Genomic DNA, 17,649 nt, shown 5'->3' with positions numbered 1-17,649 from the left:
CAATGACTGGAAGTGATCTGCAACTGCAGTAGGTTCCTTTCTCTGGAACATTTTACCTATAGCCAGTAATATCGGCAATTAACATTAGACCAGCTAGACATAAACACTTCGAATACAGACTACTGCAAGTCGTTAAATGGAGTGTTTTCAGTATTTTACCGCCTTGTCACAATAAACGAACAAAGCTTTTCTTGTCTAGTCTGTGTGACTCACCAAAGCACAAGTGAGTGGTGATGCTCTGTTTCTCCCACAGAAGTGATGCTCTTGTCCTATATGTGAAAGGCCATGGGTATGAGATGTGATGTCAAAACCTTGTTGATTTGCTGCAGTGCATTTAAGGAATAATGTGCATGGCAATCATGTTTTTGATATGTTTTTAAGATGGTGAGCTCAATAGAATTAAGCTTTTACAAAATAGTAGGTCCACTCAGCCAAACAAGTGGAGGAAATGTCATCATATTCCAGATCTGACATACATGATGGAAAAGGTTAGGTGATACATTGCCTCAAATCTGTCCAGTTAATTTCCTTGTCACAAATGAGCACTGCCTGCATGCCCGTATTACCCCATAACTAGAGTATTGGTGGTGGGGACTTCATTGAAGGTTAACATAGAAACATAGAAAATAGGTGCAGGAGTAGGCCATTCGGCCCTTCGCGCCTGCACCGCCATTCAATATGATCATAGCTGATCATCCAACTCCGTATCCTGTACCTGCTTTCTCTCCATACCCCCTGATCCCTTTAGCCACAAGGGCCACATCTAACTCCCTCTTAAATATAGCCAATGAACTGGCCTCAACTACATTCTGTGGCAGAGAATTCCAGAGATTCACCACTCTCTGTGTAAAAAATGTTTTTCTCATCTCAGTCCTAAAAGATTTCCCCTTTATCCTTAAACTGTGACCCATTGTTCTGGACTTCCCCAACATCGGGAACAATCTTCCTGCATCTAGCCTGTCCAACCACTTAAGAATTAGCTATTGACGTTAAGCTATTGAATACCTTGAATGTCAAATGTATATGATGAGGCTTTCTCATTTGTGTCGTCTATGAAAACCCTACAAAGATTACTTTCACGAGAGAAGTATTCATTAACATCGAACATACAGTACCACCAAACATCGTTCCGGATTTCTCTCACTCACTGGATTATTTGGACATACTCGTCGGCGGGGCAAGTGCTGGATCCAAGAGACAGAGGTGGGCCCGTGTGAAGCGCTCTGGAGCACTCACCCGACTCTAGCGACAAGGATCACTCACACCACTCCGGAGAATATTCCTGGCAAACGTACATTGTCTCAATAACAAAGTGGACGAACTGCAACTCCTGCGCCGGACAAACAAGGACGTCTCTCGAGCCGCTGCCCTGTGTTTCACCGAGACCTGGCTTTGTGAGTCGACCCCGGACAGCGCGCTGCAACTGGCTGGTTTCCAACTTCACAGAGCAGATCGCGAAGTGGAGGCAGCGGGGAAATCAAGAGGCGGTGGAATATGCTTCTATACCAACCAGGACTGGTGCAGCAACATCACGGTACTGTCAAATTTCTGCTCTCCCAACCTAGTGCTCCTCTTTATAAACTGCAAACCCTTCTATTCTCCGAGGGAATTTAACTCCTTTATTCTCGCTGGAGTTTACATCCCCCAGCAAGCCTGTGTACGTGAGGCGCAAACGCAACTCGCTGACCAGGTAATGAGGGTAGAGAGTGACTTCCCGGACTCAACGATCATTGTTTTGGGGGAACTTTAACAAAGCTAACCTCAGCCGTGACCTTCCAAAATACAGACTTCATGTTACCTGCCCCACCAGAGGGGAGAGAATACTCGATCACTGTTATACGGCAATCAAGAACGCATATCGCTCTGTTCCCCGGGCGGGTATGGGTCTCTCTGTCCAGTTCACCTTATTCCCACCTACAGGCAGAAACTAAAATCTGCTAAGCCTGTGGTCAGAACAATGAAAAGGTGGACAAGCGAGGGCATTGAGAACCTACAATCCTGCTTTGACTGCACGGATTGGAATGTGTTCAGGGAAGCAACCACAAGCCTCGATGAGTATACGGACACTCTATCAGCTTTGTCAGCTTTTGTGAGGACAGTTGCACTCCAACTAAGACCCGGACCTGGTTCAACAACAACAAGCCCTGGTTTATTGCGGAACTCAGACAGCTCCGACAGTCTAAAGAGGAAGCCTACAGGAGCGGTGATGCAGACCTCTACAGGCAGGCAAAGCACAAGCTGAAAAGAGGAATCAGAGCTGCCAAGGAAAAGTACTCTGAGAAGTTGAGGAGCAAGTTCTCAGGTAGTGACTCTTCTTCAGTTTGGAAGGGCTTGAAAGAAATCACCAGCTACAAGAGGAAAGCCCCCCGCTCTTTGGACAATCGTCAGCTGACCAACAACCTGAATGAGTTTTACTGCAGGTTTGACAAGCAAAAACATAACCCTGGTACCCCCTCCCCCTCTCCCCAACAAACACAGCCAGACCCCAGTCTGCAAAGACTGGACCCTTCTACACCCACTCCTCCCCATTCACCACTTCACACCTACTTAAACCATATAACCATATAACAATTACAACACGGAAACAGGCCATCTCGGCCCTTCTAGTCCGTGCTGAACACTTACTCTCACCTAGCCCCATCTACCTGCACTCAGACCATAACCCTCCATTCCTTTCCCGTCCATATACCTATCCAATTTATTTTTAAATGATAAAATCGAACCTGCCTCCACCACTTCCACTGGAAGCTCATTCCACACTCTCTGAGTAAAGAAGGTCCCCCTCATGTTACCCCTAAACATTTGTCCCTTAATTCTCAAATCATGCCCTCTTGTTTGAATCTTCCCTACTCTCAATGGAAAAAGCTTATCCACGTCAACTCTGTCAATCCCTCTCATGATTTTAAAGACCTCTATCAAATCCCCCTTTAACCTTTTGCGCTCCAAAGCAAGACTCCAGCCTGAAAAGACTGGACCCTTTCCCATCATAAACTCCCCTGCTGGACCCTCTCCCATTTGCATATTGGGCCAATAGATCTGTGGATGACGCAGTCAACCTGGGCCTGCATTTCATCCTCCAGTACCAAGACTGCCAGAGGACCTATGCGAGGATTTTGTTTGTTGATTTTAGCACTGCATTCAACACCATTGTGCCAGAGCTACTGCATTCCAAACTTTCCACGTTAACTGTGTCTGTTGGTGGATCACCAGCTTCTTGACAGACAGGAAGCAGCATGTGAGGCTAGGAAAAGCACATCTCGGGCCAGCAAACCCTCAGCATCTCCTCTACTCTCTCTACACCAATGACTGCACCTCCACTGACTACTCTGTCAAGCTTCTCAAGTTTGCGGACGACACAACCCTGATTGGACTGATCCTGGATGGGGAAGAATCTGCCAACAGACATGAAATTACACAGCTGGCGGCCTGGTGACATCGCAACAACCTGGAGCTCAATGCTCTTAAGACAGTGGATTTGATAGTAAACTTTAGGAGAGCTCCCTCTCCCCTCACCCCACTCACCATAAACAACACCACAGTCACATCTGTGGAGTCTTTTAAGTTCCTGGGAACCATCATCTCCAAGGACGTTAAATGGGGGGGCTAACATCGACTCCACAGTCAAAAAGGCACAACAGAGGATGTACTTTCTGCGGCAGCTGAGGAAGCACAATCTGCCACAGGCAATGATGGTCCAATTCTGTACGGCCATCGTAGAGACTGTCCTCACCTTCTCTGTCATGGTCTGGTTTAGCTCAGCCTCCAAGCACGACATCCGGAGGCTTGCAGCGAATCGTCCGATCAGATGTGAAGGTTATTGGCTGCAACCTTCTACTCATTGATGAACTGTTTACTGCAAGGGCCAGGAAGCGAGTGGGTAAGATAATCTCTGATCCCTCTCACCCTGGCCACAAACTCTTTGAATCACTTCCCTCTGGAAGGCGAATCCAGACTGTCAAAGCTGCCACAGTGTTTTGATATGTGTCTATTTACGAAATAGGTAAAACTAGCACCTATTAGATGGAGAAAGATAGCTCCACACACACTCGTGTTGGGATCAAAAGCAGGAAAGATTTATTTCCAAGTTAAAGGTCACTGACTGATTTACTGAGCATGTGTGAGAATGAGTACTGCTCATATGCATAAATTACATGGATATTGTCACATCCTTTCCTTTTTGACATTTTGGGATTACCTTTCCAATATGGTTTAACTTAGAACATAGACATAAACATAGCATAAACTTAACTGAATAAAACAACTGATCTGTTTTATTTCACCATTCAACCATAGCCACACTTGTGACTTATTTCAATAACCCAAAGTAATGTTCACATGCTTTCTTCTCACAAGCATGTACAGGGCTCTCTCTTAACTTTTTTTCCCTGTCGCCAGCCGGGCAACCTAGGCAGCTTAATAGGTTGCCAAATGACAGTTTAGGTGGTCATTTAAGACGGTCTGCATGACGCGTGCGATAATGTGCTCGGACAAAGTGCGTAGTTACCAGTCGGAATTATGCTCAATGAAACATTCACATATTATTTCTGCTTCAAATAAAGTCACAAAGTAAACATACTCACCAATGAATACATGATATATACCACAATGACATGCAGCAAAATTATAATACAGTATCTCAACTTTTTTTATACATTGCAATGAATGCAATTTCTCTTAATTCTTTCCACTTCCAAACAAAAATGTGGTTGGATTATTCAGCGTATGTTCAACCTGTGTCAATAAATCCTGGACCATGGTAACATATATGCTTAACCATGCACGCTACAGATTGATGCAAGCATGTTTTCTGTGAAGGACCGAAAATGACCATGACATGGCCATAGCATGGGTCATCATTGCTATTGGCACAGAAACACTCTCACTTCCCACATAATTTATAACAAAATATACAGATTGCATGGAAATTTCTAAAGGCATTTTATGATAATAGCTGTTAAAACTGACTATACCCATCTGACAGGTTAAACATTATACTAACTGACAAGAGATGGCCAAAGGACATAACTGCAGCAAATGTTCTTTTGGTAATATGTTTAAAGGTGTCAAAACGCCACATTACCGGACCTTCAGATTAGATGTACGTGTTGTGAACAGCAATGAAGATACCCAGTTTGTATGCACCAGATTTTTAATTTTTTTATGGATAAACGCTGTTTCCATCATTCCCACTTAACGTGTTGTGAACAGCAATGAAGATACCCAGTTTGTATGCACCAGATTAAAAAAAAAAATTATTGATAAACGCTGCTTCCATTATTCCCACTTCAGAATTAACGTTAAAATTTCAACTGAAATATCTCCTGACCAAATTTGTGATGTATATGACCGACTGTGGAAGTAAAACCTGGATAAATGCAATGTATAGTTGTGAAGGTACACAAAAGCTGGAGAAACTCAGCGGGTGCAGCAGCATCTATGGACCGAAGGAAATAGGCAAAGTTTCGGGCCGAAACCCTTGCTCTTTAAATAACTACAGTACTGATACCCCATATTAAGAGCATTGATTTGCCGTTAAAATGAATTCTGTAATAACGTGTCAACGTTAGCAGTGACAATCGAACACTGCGGTTTAATGTTTCATGTGTTCACAATTTAATTAATCCATCTTTATGGACTAAAACAAATAATAACATTGGGAATTAAAACACATTTGACTGCATTCCGTTATCAAACATAGTCATTGTTCGCTCTGAAGACATTTCCAGCACAATAGGGTCAGGGAGGGGGGTTGTGTGGATCAATGTGGGGTGGATAGATGGCGGGTGAGGGGGGGTTGAGAAGGCAATCGGTGCGGAATGGATGGATTGAGGCAGGTGAATTATTACGTGTTGGTTGGAGTATGTAAAATTGTGAGGGGAGAGCATGGGGGATGTCACTGGTGTTGAATGGGAGGATCAGTATAGGATGGATGGGGGGGGCGGATCAGTACAGGATGAATGGGGGGGATCAGTACAGGATGAATGGCGGTAGACAAAAATGCTGGAGAAACTCAGAGAGTGAGGCAGCATCTATGGAGCAAAGGAAATAGGCAACGTTTCGGGTCGAGATCCTTCTTCAGACTGTTACCCCCATTCTTCTTGAATGGGGGATCAGTACAGGATGGGGGGGGGGCGGGTCAGCGCAGGATGAATGGGGGTAGGGGTCAGTACAGTGTGGATCGGAGTGTCTGTGCAGGATGAATGGGGGTAGGGGTCAGTACAGTGTGGATCGGAGTGTCTGTGCAGGATAAATGGGGGATCACTACAGGATGAATGAGAGGATCAGTAAAAGATGAATGGGAGATCAGCACAGGATGAATGAGGGGATCAGTACAGGATGAATGGGGGAGGGATCAGTACAGGATGAATGGGGGGGATCAGTAAAAGATGAATGGAGAGATCATTACAGGATGGATGGGTGGGATCGGTGAAGGATAAATGGAGGGTGGGTCAGTACAGGATGGATGGGGGAGCAGTGCAGGATGGATGGGAAGGGGGGTCAGTACAAGATGAATTGGGGGACAGGTGTAGGGTGTAGGTGCAGGAGAATCAATGCGAGGTGGATAGGGTGATCAGCGCAGGATGAATAGATTGGGGGGGGGGTAGATCGGGAGGGGAGCACACGGGATGTCAGTGAGGACTGAATAGAGGCTAGAGGCAGGAATGTGGATCAGTGCGGGATGGAAAGGAGGGGTCGCAGGATAAGAGGGGTGGAGGGGGGCGTACAAGAGAGAGAGAGAGAGAGAGAGAGGGGGGGGATGGGGAGGAAGGAAGGTCAGCGCTCCTCGAACAACATCGCCCCACTGCCTTGGCCGTTCCTGTCCACCGGCAAGTGCCGCCGCCAAAGGGGAAGGCGGTTGGGATCTCCTCGCCACCGCCTCCCCTCCTCCGCCAGCCAACAGCAAGGTGCGGGGCCGAGCGGTGCAGCTCAAAGATCCTATAGCAATAGGATCTTTGGTGCAGCTGCTTCATAAGGCGGAAGCAGGCCTCCACCTCCCTCCCTCCTCCCGGCTTCGGCGTGCGAGAGGGTTTGTTTTGAAAGGGGTTTTTCACCGTTAGCGGATTTGCAAGCAGCGGCCGCTATCAGGGCGGGCGGGGAGCGGGAGGAGGAGGAGCCGCTATTGCGGTGGCTGCTGCTGTTGCTGTGCGGGTCCCGTCATTCGTTCCGACCCTTCGTCACCCCGCACCTGGTATCTTTGCCCCGCAATACAACCGCCGCCGACACGAAACATCACGTTCCTTTTCGCCAGAGATGCTGCCTGACCCGCGGAGTTACTCCAGTTTTTTGTGTCTATCTTCGGTATGAACCAGTATCTGCAGTGCCAAGCCGGGGAAAATGACTCGCCGATTACGTTGCCCGGCGGCACTTTGGGTGGTCATTGGCACCCGGGCAACCGCTAATTTCGAGCCCTGGTGTAGGTACATCACAATAAAACACCTTACTTCTTGACATACTCGCCGTATCTTTCCGGAGGTCTGACAACTCTTCCTGCCCTAGTCTTTATGATGGCGTTTCTTTCAGAAATGTCTTTCTTTTCAGTGTGTACATCCTGTGCATCACTTCTCTTGTGTCACTTTGTTTTTGTTTAGTTTTCTCTGTGTTCTGAGTTTCACGAGTTGCATCTTTTTCTGGTGATGCATGTTGTGTTGGTTTTTCCTGTGTCAGCTGAGGTTGCAAAGGTGTCTCAGTCTTCTCCACGTCTGGTGGTTTCTCTGGAGTTATGTGTGGGGGTAGTTCACCGGTCTTCTTCAGATCCGCTCGATTACGTCGGATTAGAAGTCCTGACTCGTATGATCTCTCATCCAGTCGCTTCTGAACTGTTGCTCTCTGCCATTTGGTATCCTAGTTTATAAGGTTTGAGTCTTATGACATCACCTTCTTCCAGGATTGGCAGATCCTTGGCATGTTAGTTGTAGATCTTTGACTGTTTTCCTTGCAAATCCTTCATCTTTTTCCTCTCTTCCATGAGTAACTCAGCACCCCGTGGTTTGAGGAGATTTGATGTAGTTGGAAGTGTCGTTCTTGTTCTCCTTCCATGTAGTCTTTGTGCAGGACTACTGTTCACTCCTTGCGCAGGGTTGTTGCGCAATTCCAGTATTGCCAAGTAGGCTTCTGTCTTGGAATGAGTGGTTTTCTTCAGTACTCGCTTAGCTGCCTTGACTGCCAATTCCACCTTACCGTTAGCTTGGCTATGTCTTGGAGAATTTGTGTGGTGATCAAATTCCCATTTCCTGGCAAATTTGGTGAACTGTGTCCCGTTGTTGCTTACCACAGTGCTGGGAATTCCGTATCTTGCGGAGTGGTTCTTGAGTTTCACAATGACTGTCCGGCTGCTCAGGTCGTACAGTCTGTCTATTTCCCTGAAATTAGATAGATAGTCAACTGTGACTAAATAATGCTTTCCCTCAAGTCCGAACATATCGGTTCCCACTTTCTCCCATGGGCGATCTGGGAGGTCATTAGGGCATCAGAATTTATTTCTGATTCTGTTGTTCCTACATCCTGCAAGCTTCACAGTTTGAAATGAACTGCTTCACATCGGAGTTCATTCCGGGCCTGAAAATGCATTCTCTAGCATGTCTGAAGGTTCCTTCTACTCCTAGGTGAGAGGTATGGAGGGTCTCCTTCAGGAGACACTCCTTACCCATAGGGATTACAACTCTCTATAGGTAGCAATGCTACAAAATATTGAAAATTTAAAATCAAGTCTGCAATTTATCCCATCAGATAAAGCATAACAAGAAGTTTAATTTGACACCTAATTCACTTTCATATCTTCAGTATTAAAAAAGTTATGGCCATTTTCATACTCGGAAATTAGCATCTTGTTCCCTATTGCTTTTCATTTGACTTAACACAAAAGCTGTGATCGAGGACAGTCAAAAGCCCATATCTTTCTTAAAAAATTAAGAGAAATGAATGAAATTTTCAGTTATTATAGATTGAAGCATTCTGAAACAAATATAAAACATCTTACTTGGATGACCTGAAATTAAACCATATAATTAGTTAATTACCTAATTGTAGTTAATTACACAATTGACTGTTGTGACGGAAATAGTAATAAACACCCAGACTGCCTTGAAAATTCAAAAATGTGATATTCTCAAGATCAGAACTTTAATATTATTTTATAATATGCTGTAAATCAGTAACAGATAGGTAAATAAATTACAATTTCTAGCAAAAGACCAAGTCTTTATGGAGAAGGTCAGTTGCTAGCTGGTACATTGGCATATCATAATCAGTAGCATCATCATACTCCTCAGGTTATAACCAATAGGCAACTCTGTACACCTTGTTTTTCCTCAACTTTTCAATTTTGGCATTGTAAACTACAAGTTTTTGCTCTTCAAACCACACATGACATGCCTTTCTGCCCACTACTTTCCCATTAACAATGTCCTGTAGATTCCATTTCTTAAGAAAAGGATATTTTTTTTACATAGCCTAAGTATCCAAATAACAAACTAATCCCATTCCACAAGAAATCAAAATATAACATGATTTCTAAATCTCACTGTCATGAATTTATATCCCAGGTGGAAGGAATTTAATGTTTAATTCCCATAAATTAATCTAGAAACATCCACTCAAAATATAATCAAATTATTGTTTTTTGCACAAAACATGTGAATCAAACTGTTGTGAATATTTAGTTTAAAAATAATGATTATGGAGAGAGAGAATAACACAAAATATAGACAATTTAGACAGCTAATCTCAAAAAAAAATGGGCATTTTAATCATCTTGCTTCTGTAACATGATCGATTAGAACGTTGCATTTGTGGTGAATTTGAACCCTATATCGGCAGGAAAAACACTGGGGCCCAAATCACATTTTGGCTTATAGAGGATTGATTAAAGTCATCCCAGGAAGCAAGTTTATATGTAAAATAGACGACTTACTCCGTCACTCCGTCATGTTGTAGGCGTTGACGGTGTTAGAAGTTGCTTTTTATTTTAATATAATTATTAAATTCTCGCGATTTAAAAAAAAAAAAATCAGGAATGGAAGTCGGACCGATTTTTCTTCAGCAGCTAGCAGCCCGAGGAAATACGCCTCGGACAGGCGGTAGAAAACTGGATTTTAATGGTCAGCTGTTCGGCCAGGATAGGTGCCGTTGTCAACAGCTCCTTGATCTTTGACATTGCCATGTCATGTTCTGATGACCATTCCCACTCTACTTCCTTGTGGGTCAATCTCCTCAAAGGCTCGAATGTGACCGACAACATTGGCAGGAATCTTGCCAAGTAGTTTACACTGCCTTATAATCTGTGGATTTCTGTTGGATTGGTCGGGTTGGGCATCTCAAGGATAGCTTGGATCTTCTTCGGATCCGGTTTCAGGCCACGACCTGTAACTACATGTCCTAGAAATGTGATACAAGTAGTTTTCACTGCCGACCTCTTATGGTTCAGCTTGATGCCTTTGGCTCTGCATCGCTGAAGAAGTTCTTGCAGTCTTGCATCATGATTCCTTTCTGCATCTTCTCTGGTGTCCCCTACTTCGAATAGGATGATGTCATCTGCAACACATTCCACTCCCTTTAATCCTTCTAGAGCTTGTTGCAGCTTCTTCTGGAAGATCTGTGCACTTACTTTCAGTCCTAATAGCAACCTCTTCCAGCGATATCTTCCAAAAAGGTTGTTCATGGTTGTTAGGGAACTGCTCTCCTCATCTAGTTCACAGTGGAGGTATCCTGACATCAGATCGAATTTGGAGAAAATCTTCGCCTTGGACAGGGAATACGTCCTCCATGACTGGTAGTCCGTGGATCTCCCTTTTGAGGACTTTGTCGAGGGTCTAGGATCTATGCAGAACATCAACTCTGTGCTGTCCTTTTTCTCTGTAGTGACCAGCCTGCTGCACCACTCAGTTGGTTCTTTGACTTTAGTCAAGATGTCCTGCTTGACCAGCTTCATGAGGCCATTCTTGACCTTCCCTTTCATGGCTACAGGCACCGGCTTTGCAGGACACTGGTGGGGTCACACCCTCTGTCTGCGTTACCAACTTGACCTTGCTTGGTAGTCTCCCTGGTCTTTTGTCGTCAAACACATCATTGTAGCTCTTGAGTAATGAGTCAGCCTCGCTAACAGCATTCAGGCTTTTGAAATTCTAGTAATGAACAGTGATTAGTTTCATCTGTTGTGCAGCTTTGGCGCTCAGGAGCGGTGTGAGCCAGCCTTCCTCTATCACTATGAAGTGAACACGGTACTTGTTGTTCATTTTGTTCCGGAATATGACTTTAGTCCAAACTTCCGCCAGCAGGTTGGATCCGTTGTACATCTTTAAGATGATTTTCCCTTGTCTGATGTCCTCTTTGTTGGGTACAAGATCCTTGGGAATCACATTAACACTGGCACCAGAGTCAATCTGAAACTTGATGGCTGCTGTGCCGACCTGCATCTCAGCGAATAAGCCTGAAGAGGAAGTGTTTCCGGCTGCATTGACCTCAATGCAACTCACAGACCCTGTGTCGGAAATGGACGTTGTGTCAGTTGTCTCCACGACTTTGTGGAGACCCCATTTCTGCATGCTCCCCTTCCTCTGCTTGCAGCAGCAGGCAAAGTGGTTTTGTCATCCGCATCTGTTGCAGTCCTTCCCATTCGCTGGGCATTTCTCCTTCCTGCACTTGTGTGTCCTCACACAGAACTTGCACATGACTGGTCCCTGATTCTTCCTCTGCAAAGGAAAATCAACCATCTTTTCCCTCAGTTGGAATCGTTCCACCTTGTGTATTATCGGCTCTTTGCCAATGACCTGCATTCTTGTCGCTGTTACCTCCGAGGATCTACATATGTCCACAGTCTCATGCAGTGTCAGATTCCTCTTCTGAAGGAGTGTCTTCCTAGTTGACTGGTCTGCAATACCAATGACGATGTGATCTTGAATGAGGCTTTCATTCAGGCAATCGCAGAAGTTGCATGTCTTAGCAAGCTCCTTCAGCTCTGCAACATACGATTTAATGGATTCTGGTCTCATTTATTGAAAATGATTCTTTCGTCTTTCATTCGTCTCTCCTATGATGATGGTAGGCATCTTGTCGATGATGAGTTTCACATCCGTCTCATCTGCTACATTCTCGCCGGGTGATGGCGCTCCGGCGTCGGGAGAATCCTCCACAAAGACTTGTGATTTAACAAGCATTATTGTATTGTGTCTTTGGAACTCTGTCCAAATCTAATTCTAAACTAAATCCTTGATAAATTATTTCTAAATTGAAGGTATTGAAACGTTCTTTACCACTTGATCTGCCATTTCTGGATTAGTTCTGACTCCCCATTCAAAACTCGGTACAGGTTGGCAGCTTTCCAGTGCTCTTTCACACAGTATAAGTGCATTGCTTTGAAAGTGCATTACTTTCATCATTCAACAACTGGATCAACTCATCAGTTCCTGGCATTTTGTCAAATCTTACCTAACAAATGTACATAAAGCAATTTTTCTCAGGTCCTTCAGAGAGCTCTCTTTTTTCTGAAAAAAACATGGTATTAATAGTTATCTGATGTAAGGTAGACATGCAGGACATGCAGTTGTAACAAACATATTTCTTCATTATTTTGAACAGAAACCCCATAATTTTAAAATAAAAGGTATAATATAACAGAGAGAGGAATTTGGTGCGACAAATATAGATAATGGATAATCAGTGGTAGCAATTTCTATCTTTTGATTCTAAACTTGATTTGGCTCCATGCCGTCTTCTTGTTAATAATTATCACTTCATTCATTCATTGTGTCTTGTTTTATTGTGGGTTCATTGTGTCAAATCTGCCTAGATCTGTGATGTACATTTTTTACTCCAACTTGGAGTGCCAGTTCAAAAAGGATATGTGTCTCATGTACATATTGTAATTTGTTTGACAGAAATGGATGTTGGCAATTGTATCTATGAAGTAAAAACTAAATGTGATGGCTTGAGAGTTATTCATTGAATAATGTAAATATATTTGACCAGACTGGAAACCCGACAGTAGAGAAAAAACATTTTTGACACATTTAGCTGTGATCTAAAACTCTGACAGTAATGGGTTTTTTGGCAAGCAGCATCGTTTATTTTGTACCGCCATAGAATTAATCGATCTTTTTTATAAATTATAGATATCTGGTTTAATAGTTTTGTATCTCAGTGTAATCCTTTACGTCCACAGTTGATGCAGCCAGCACTGCAAATTTGAGTATCAGTTGAGTATTTAGTATCTTTTAATTTAGTTTTGTCACCTATTCTCCCCCAGCCAATCATCCTCGCAATACATTCTCACACATCAATATTTTCCCATCCTCCAGTTCACTTCCCCAAGCCTCGATCTGACAGACCAACTCCTACCTGCCTTGTCTGTGTCTCCTGTGACCCCAGTACAATTCTTGTAATTCTCTGCCATATCACTGCATTCAAAAGGAAGAGTGCAGGGACCACTTAATAACCCCAAGACTCATTGGGCCTCTGCCATCACTGTATTGTTGTGTAGCAAAGCCCATAATCTCATCATTGGCTACAGCATGAGCAATAGCTGCTCCAGGGAAAGTGGGTACTGCCCCTTCCATTCCAAGTAAGGCACACAGTTGCATATCTCTGGGGGCTTAGCTGTTGCTCCATCTGATTTTATGCCATCTTATGAAAGGGAAGTGAAGATCAACAGTGCACATGAAGGATAACAGTGCACATGAAGAACAGTAGAAACAAATTACTGCAGATGCTGGTTTACAAATAAAGTCACAATGTTGGGCCACAGGGAAGGTGAGGGGAATGCTTAAAATGGTTAACAACCAGGAGATCCGTGAAGCCTACTCTCAATTTCTCTGTCAATGCCGCATCTGTTCCCCAGCAGAGGCTTCTCTTTCTAGGACATCCAAGATGTCTTTCTTTCATAAGCGTGTTTCCCTCTCTGCTGCCATAGGTGGAGCTCAACCCCATTTTCCCTATGATCCATAAATCAGCCCCCACACCCCAACCCCACCAGAACCAAGATAGAGTTCCCTTATACACACCTTTCACCCCACCAACCTCGGCATCCAACGCATCATACCCCCAACATTTCCACTGCCTCCAGCATGATCCCACACTAGTCATCTCTTCCCCTCGCCACCCCTTTCTGCCTTCTGCAGAGACCAGAGATTGCTTCCTCCACAACTCATTGGTTCACTCATCCCTTCTCACCTAAACCACCCCATTCCCATGCATTGTCCCCTGCAACCACAAGAGATGTAATACCTGTCCCTATACCACCTCCATCACATCCATCTAGGGACCACTATATTCTTTCCAGGTGAGACAAGACAGAGGATCATCTGCATATCTTGTAATCTCATCTACTGCATCCGGCATTCACGATGTGGCCTCCTTTACATCGCTGAGACCAAGTGTAGACTCGATGACCTTTTTGCTGAAACATCACTTATCCATATTCTCCAGAGATGCTGCTTTATGTGCAGAGGTATCCAGTACTTTATGTATTTTATTATTTGTGTAAATTGGTCAATGTGCTCAGCCATGTGTGTGTGTGTGTGTGTGTGTGTGTGTGTGTGTGTGTGCGTCTCACTTAGAGCAGTGTTAAGTATGTGAGGAGATAGTTGATAGATGTGTAGTGGGGTTGCAGGGCTTGATGCTGAGGCTAGTGGTGCAGCTCGTCAGTTATGGCAATTAAAGATTGTTGCTAGTGGAGTTAATAAACCTCTTGCAGCATTGAATCCAAGTAATTTAGTCATGTTGTTGATTACAGCTTCAGGGTGAATGCTCCAAAGGTGACGAGCGTTTGTGTTTTCCTCTTGGGATTGGTCTAACAGCAGTGCTTCTCTAATCCTGTTTAATTTATTGCTTCCAACTTTGCCATCCCACCTTCTGCAAGGAAGAGGGAATGTTGGTCTCCTGTAAATTTGACTTCAACCACAGTAAGCCCTCTCACTATTGGTCAGGAAGACCAACCAGCTCTATGAAGATCTCTTAATCTCTCATTTTCTCTACTTACCAACGATTCTAGTGCATCAGCACAACGTGGAATCTTTTGCTCTTCAATGTCTTCCAGCGTAAGTTCCAGGATGAATGTCAATATCTGTCCCAGTGAACCTCCTTATTAAGAGCTGCAGGTCAGTTTTAAGTAGTTGAGGCCAACTTCGACTGATGGTAACTGTTCATGATGTTGATCCAATGTTGAGGCATGTTGTCTCCCAACAGAATAGGTATCAATGATGGCAAGTGATGATGATGCAGATTGCGGGTGACACAGATTTGGTGCGCTCATCAAATATTTCCATCCATGTGTTCTTGGCATCCTTAATTTTTATAAAATGCAACCTATGGATCTCATGTAAATGTATTCTTTAACCTGTCATCATTGTTCTCAGGTGGGGAAGACGGGAGCTTATTTGCAATTCCTTAATATTTTGTCGAGGATGTTGATTCGACTGATGGAAGTAGATGTTTATGATGAAGCAGAAATTAATCTCAGTAAGTGATTTTTCTGTACTTAATATATTCTCTGGCTTGATCTTTAAAAATTCATACATAACGATAGCTCAGATTTGCCCTTCTAGTGATGGCTGTCAGTGTTCATCAACATCGCACTGTGAATCTGATAACCGCTGAGGTAGTACATGGCGAAACTGGAAATCCAGTTGCCATCATTATTTCTCCGTATTCTCCAGAAATCTGGAGGGAGGCTAAAAGTTGGTTTTCAAATCATCAAATGCATAGTTTCAAATTCTTGCGCCATACAAAACATACGCAAGAAAAGGCAGGTATTTGACAAAGAAGCCAGAATGTCTGTACTCTCATGCTAGTATTAGCTTCTCTCTTGGTCACCTTAGCATTCACATCACATTTGAGTAACTCCAGCACTCCAGTGACCAATTGTCCTATGTCAGTTTGGCCACTCCTCGTTTATGCATCTGTTAATGTGAAACATAGCACAATGTATTATCTGCTTTTCATGAATAACACCACAGGGAGATTCACTAATACTTAATAATTTATTACAATTTAATGTCAGATTCTGAACACATTGACCTGAATACGATAGTCTAATTTCTTGACCTGTAGTCAGACCTGGGTATCTGGTTTGAGAACAGAAGATAACATCTCACCACAGCAGTGTGGAATTTAAGTCAATTTATCTGCAATTCCAAAAAATCTAGAAGATGTAATGATGGTGATGAAATAACGTTCTCGAAACAATGGCATTGCAGCTCGAGCCACTGCCTCATAATGTAAGCGGCCAGGTTCCGATCGTGACCTTAGGTGCTGTCTGTGTGGAATTTGCACATTCGCCTGTGACCGTGTTGGTTTCCTCCAGGTGCTCTGGTTTCCTCCCACATTGTCAGACGTGTGGGTTTGTAGGTTGATTGGCCTCTGTAAATTGCCCCTACTGTATAGGGAGTGGTTGGGAAAGTGGAATAACCTACAACTAGTATGAATGGGTGATCAATGGTCGGTATGAACTTGGTGAGCCAAAGGGCCTGTTTCCATGCTGTATCTCTAAACTAAACTGAACAAATGCTGCTTCATTATTGCCTCCCACTACTACTCTGCTTTAATATCTGGATCCAAATCCACATAAAAGATTTTCTCTGAAATAGTTAAGCAAAATAAAACCAGTTAGGGATGAGCAGGAAATGCCAATATTGTAAGTAACACCAATTTCCTCCAATTGGAACCAAAATAACTTTGTTGAACCAATAACAAAGTAATGATAGGTGGTAGAGTTGGTCTTGTGAAGAATCCTTCTATTTACATCATAAAGCAGTTGCATAACTCTTAATATATTTACTTTAACCATGAAATTGATGGTATTCATGTGAGGCATTTCAGGAATGAAACATTTGAAATGGCTGCAATGTGTGCCTGAACCAAATAAGGCCATGAAAATTGATGTATGATCACACTGGAAATAATTTAGATTCATGTAGTTATGTAAAGGACATACCGAATGCAGAATTGATTATTTTTGGAACAATGGAAGGCAGCCCAGAACTAACTGCGTCCCAAAAGAACCTATTTAATTACGGTTTAATAATGGGAAAAAAACTTATACTTAAATTCTGGAAAAACACCAACAATAAATATTTGGATTTAAAATATGTTCGAAACGCTACACCTGGAAGATATGAGATTCCTTCTAGCAGGCAAACCAGACCATTTCCAAAAGATTTGGTCTTCATTTATCGACTTACTACAAGTATAAGGTGCAACAGAACTCTGAAAAGAAATGGTTTCAGGACCTGGTGAGGGGGGGAGGAAAAATAAAATATATCCCTTTTAGCTCTTTTTTTAACTTTTAACATAGCTTCTGTTTTCTTTTTCTCTTTTTTCTTTTCTATGGCTTACTTCTTAACTTTTTTTTCCAACTCTTTGTGTCTAAGGGTCTTTTTATGATCACTCTTTCACACACTCACTATCCTGTCTCACTTTCTTTACTTTTCTTCTTTTTAAAGCTTAAAATATGAAGTGGTACAAGAAATGTATTATGTTATTTTTGGCTTATATTATTGCAATGTACACTACTTCTAATAAATAAAATTATTAAAAAAAAAAAAAAAAAAAGTAAAGGACATAGCCCATTTTAAATAATTGGTGGAATGTAACATGGGCACTTGATTTATTTACATCACAGTCATACAAAACCTGTATGACCCTCATGTAACGGGAAAA

The 17,649-nt window shown here is 43.1% G+C and overlaps 1 protein-coding gene across 3 annotated transcripts in view; it reads left to right on the top strand.

Annotated features, from left to right (window-relative positions):
- The window catches only part of greb1 (growth regulating estrogen receptor binding 1), a 200,158-nt gene that overhangs the window by 155,500 nt on the left and 27,009 nt on the right, over positions 1-17,649 (top strand). For all 3 annotated transcript variants that reach the window (XM_033021586.1, XM_033021585.1, XM_033021583.1), the window contains exon 24: positions 15,348-15,450. In XM_033021586.1, coding sequence (XP_032877477.1) covers positions 15,348-15,450 — 103 coding nt within the window. The remainder of the gene's footprint in view (positions 1-15,347; positions 15,451-17,649) is intronic.

Source organism: Amblyraja radiata, chromosome 5, assembly GCF_010909765.2.
Source record: "Amblyraja radiata isolate CabotCenter1 chromosome 5, sAmbRad1.1.pri, whole genome shotgun sequence".
Classification (NCBI taxonomy): domain Eukaryota; kingdom Metazoa; phylum Chordata; class Chondrichthyes; order Rajiformes; family Rajidae; genus Amblyraja; species Amblyraja radiata.
The sequence above is the reverse complement of the archived record's forward strand: the minus strand, read 5'-3'. Positions and strand labels throughout refer to the sequence as shown.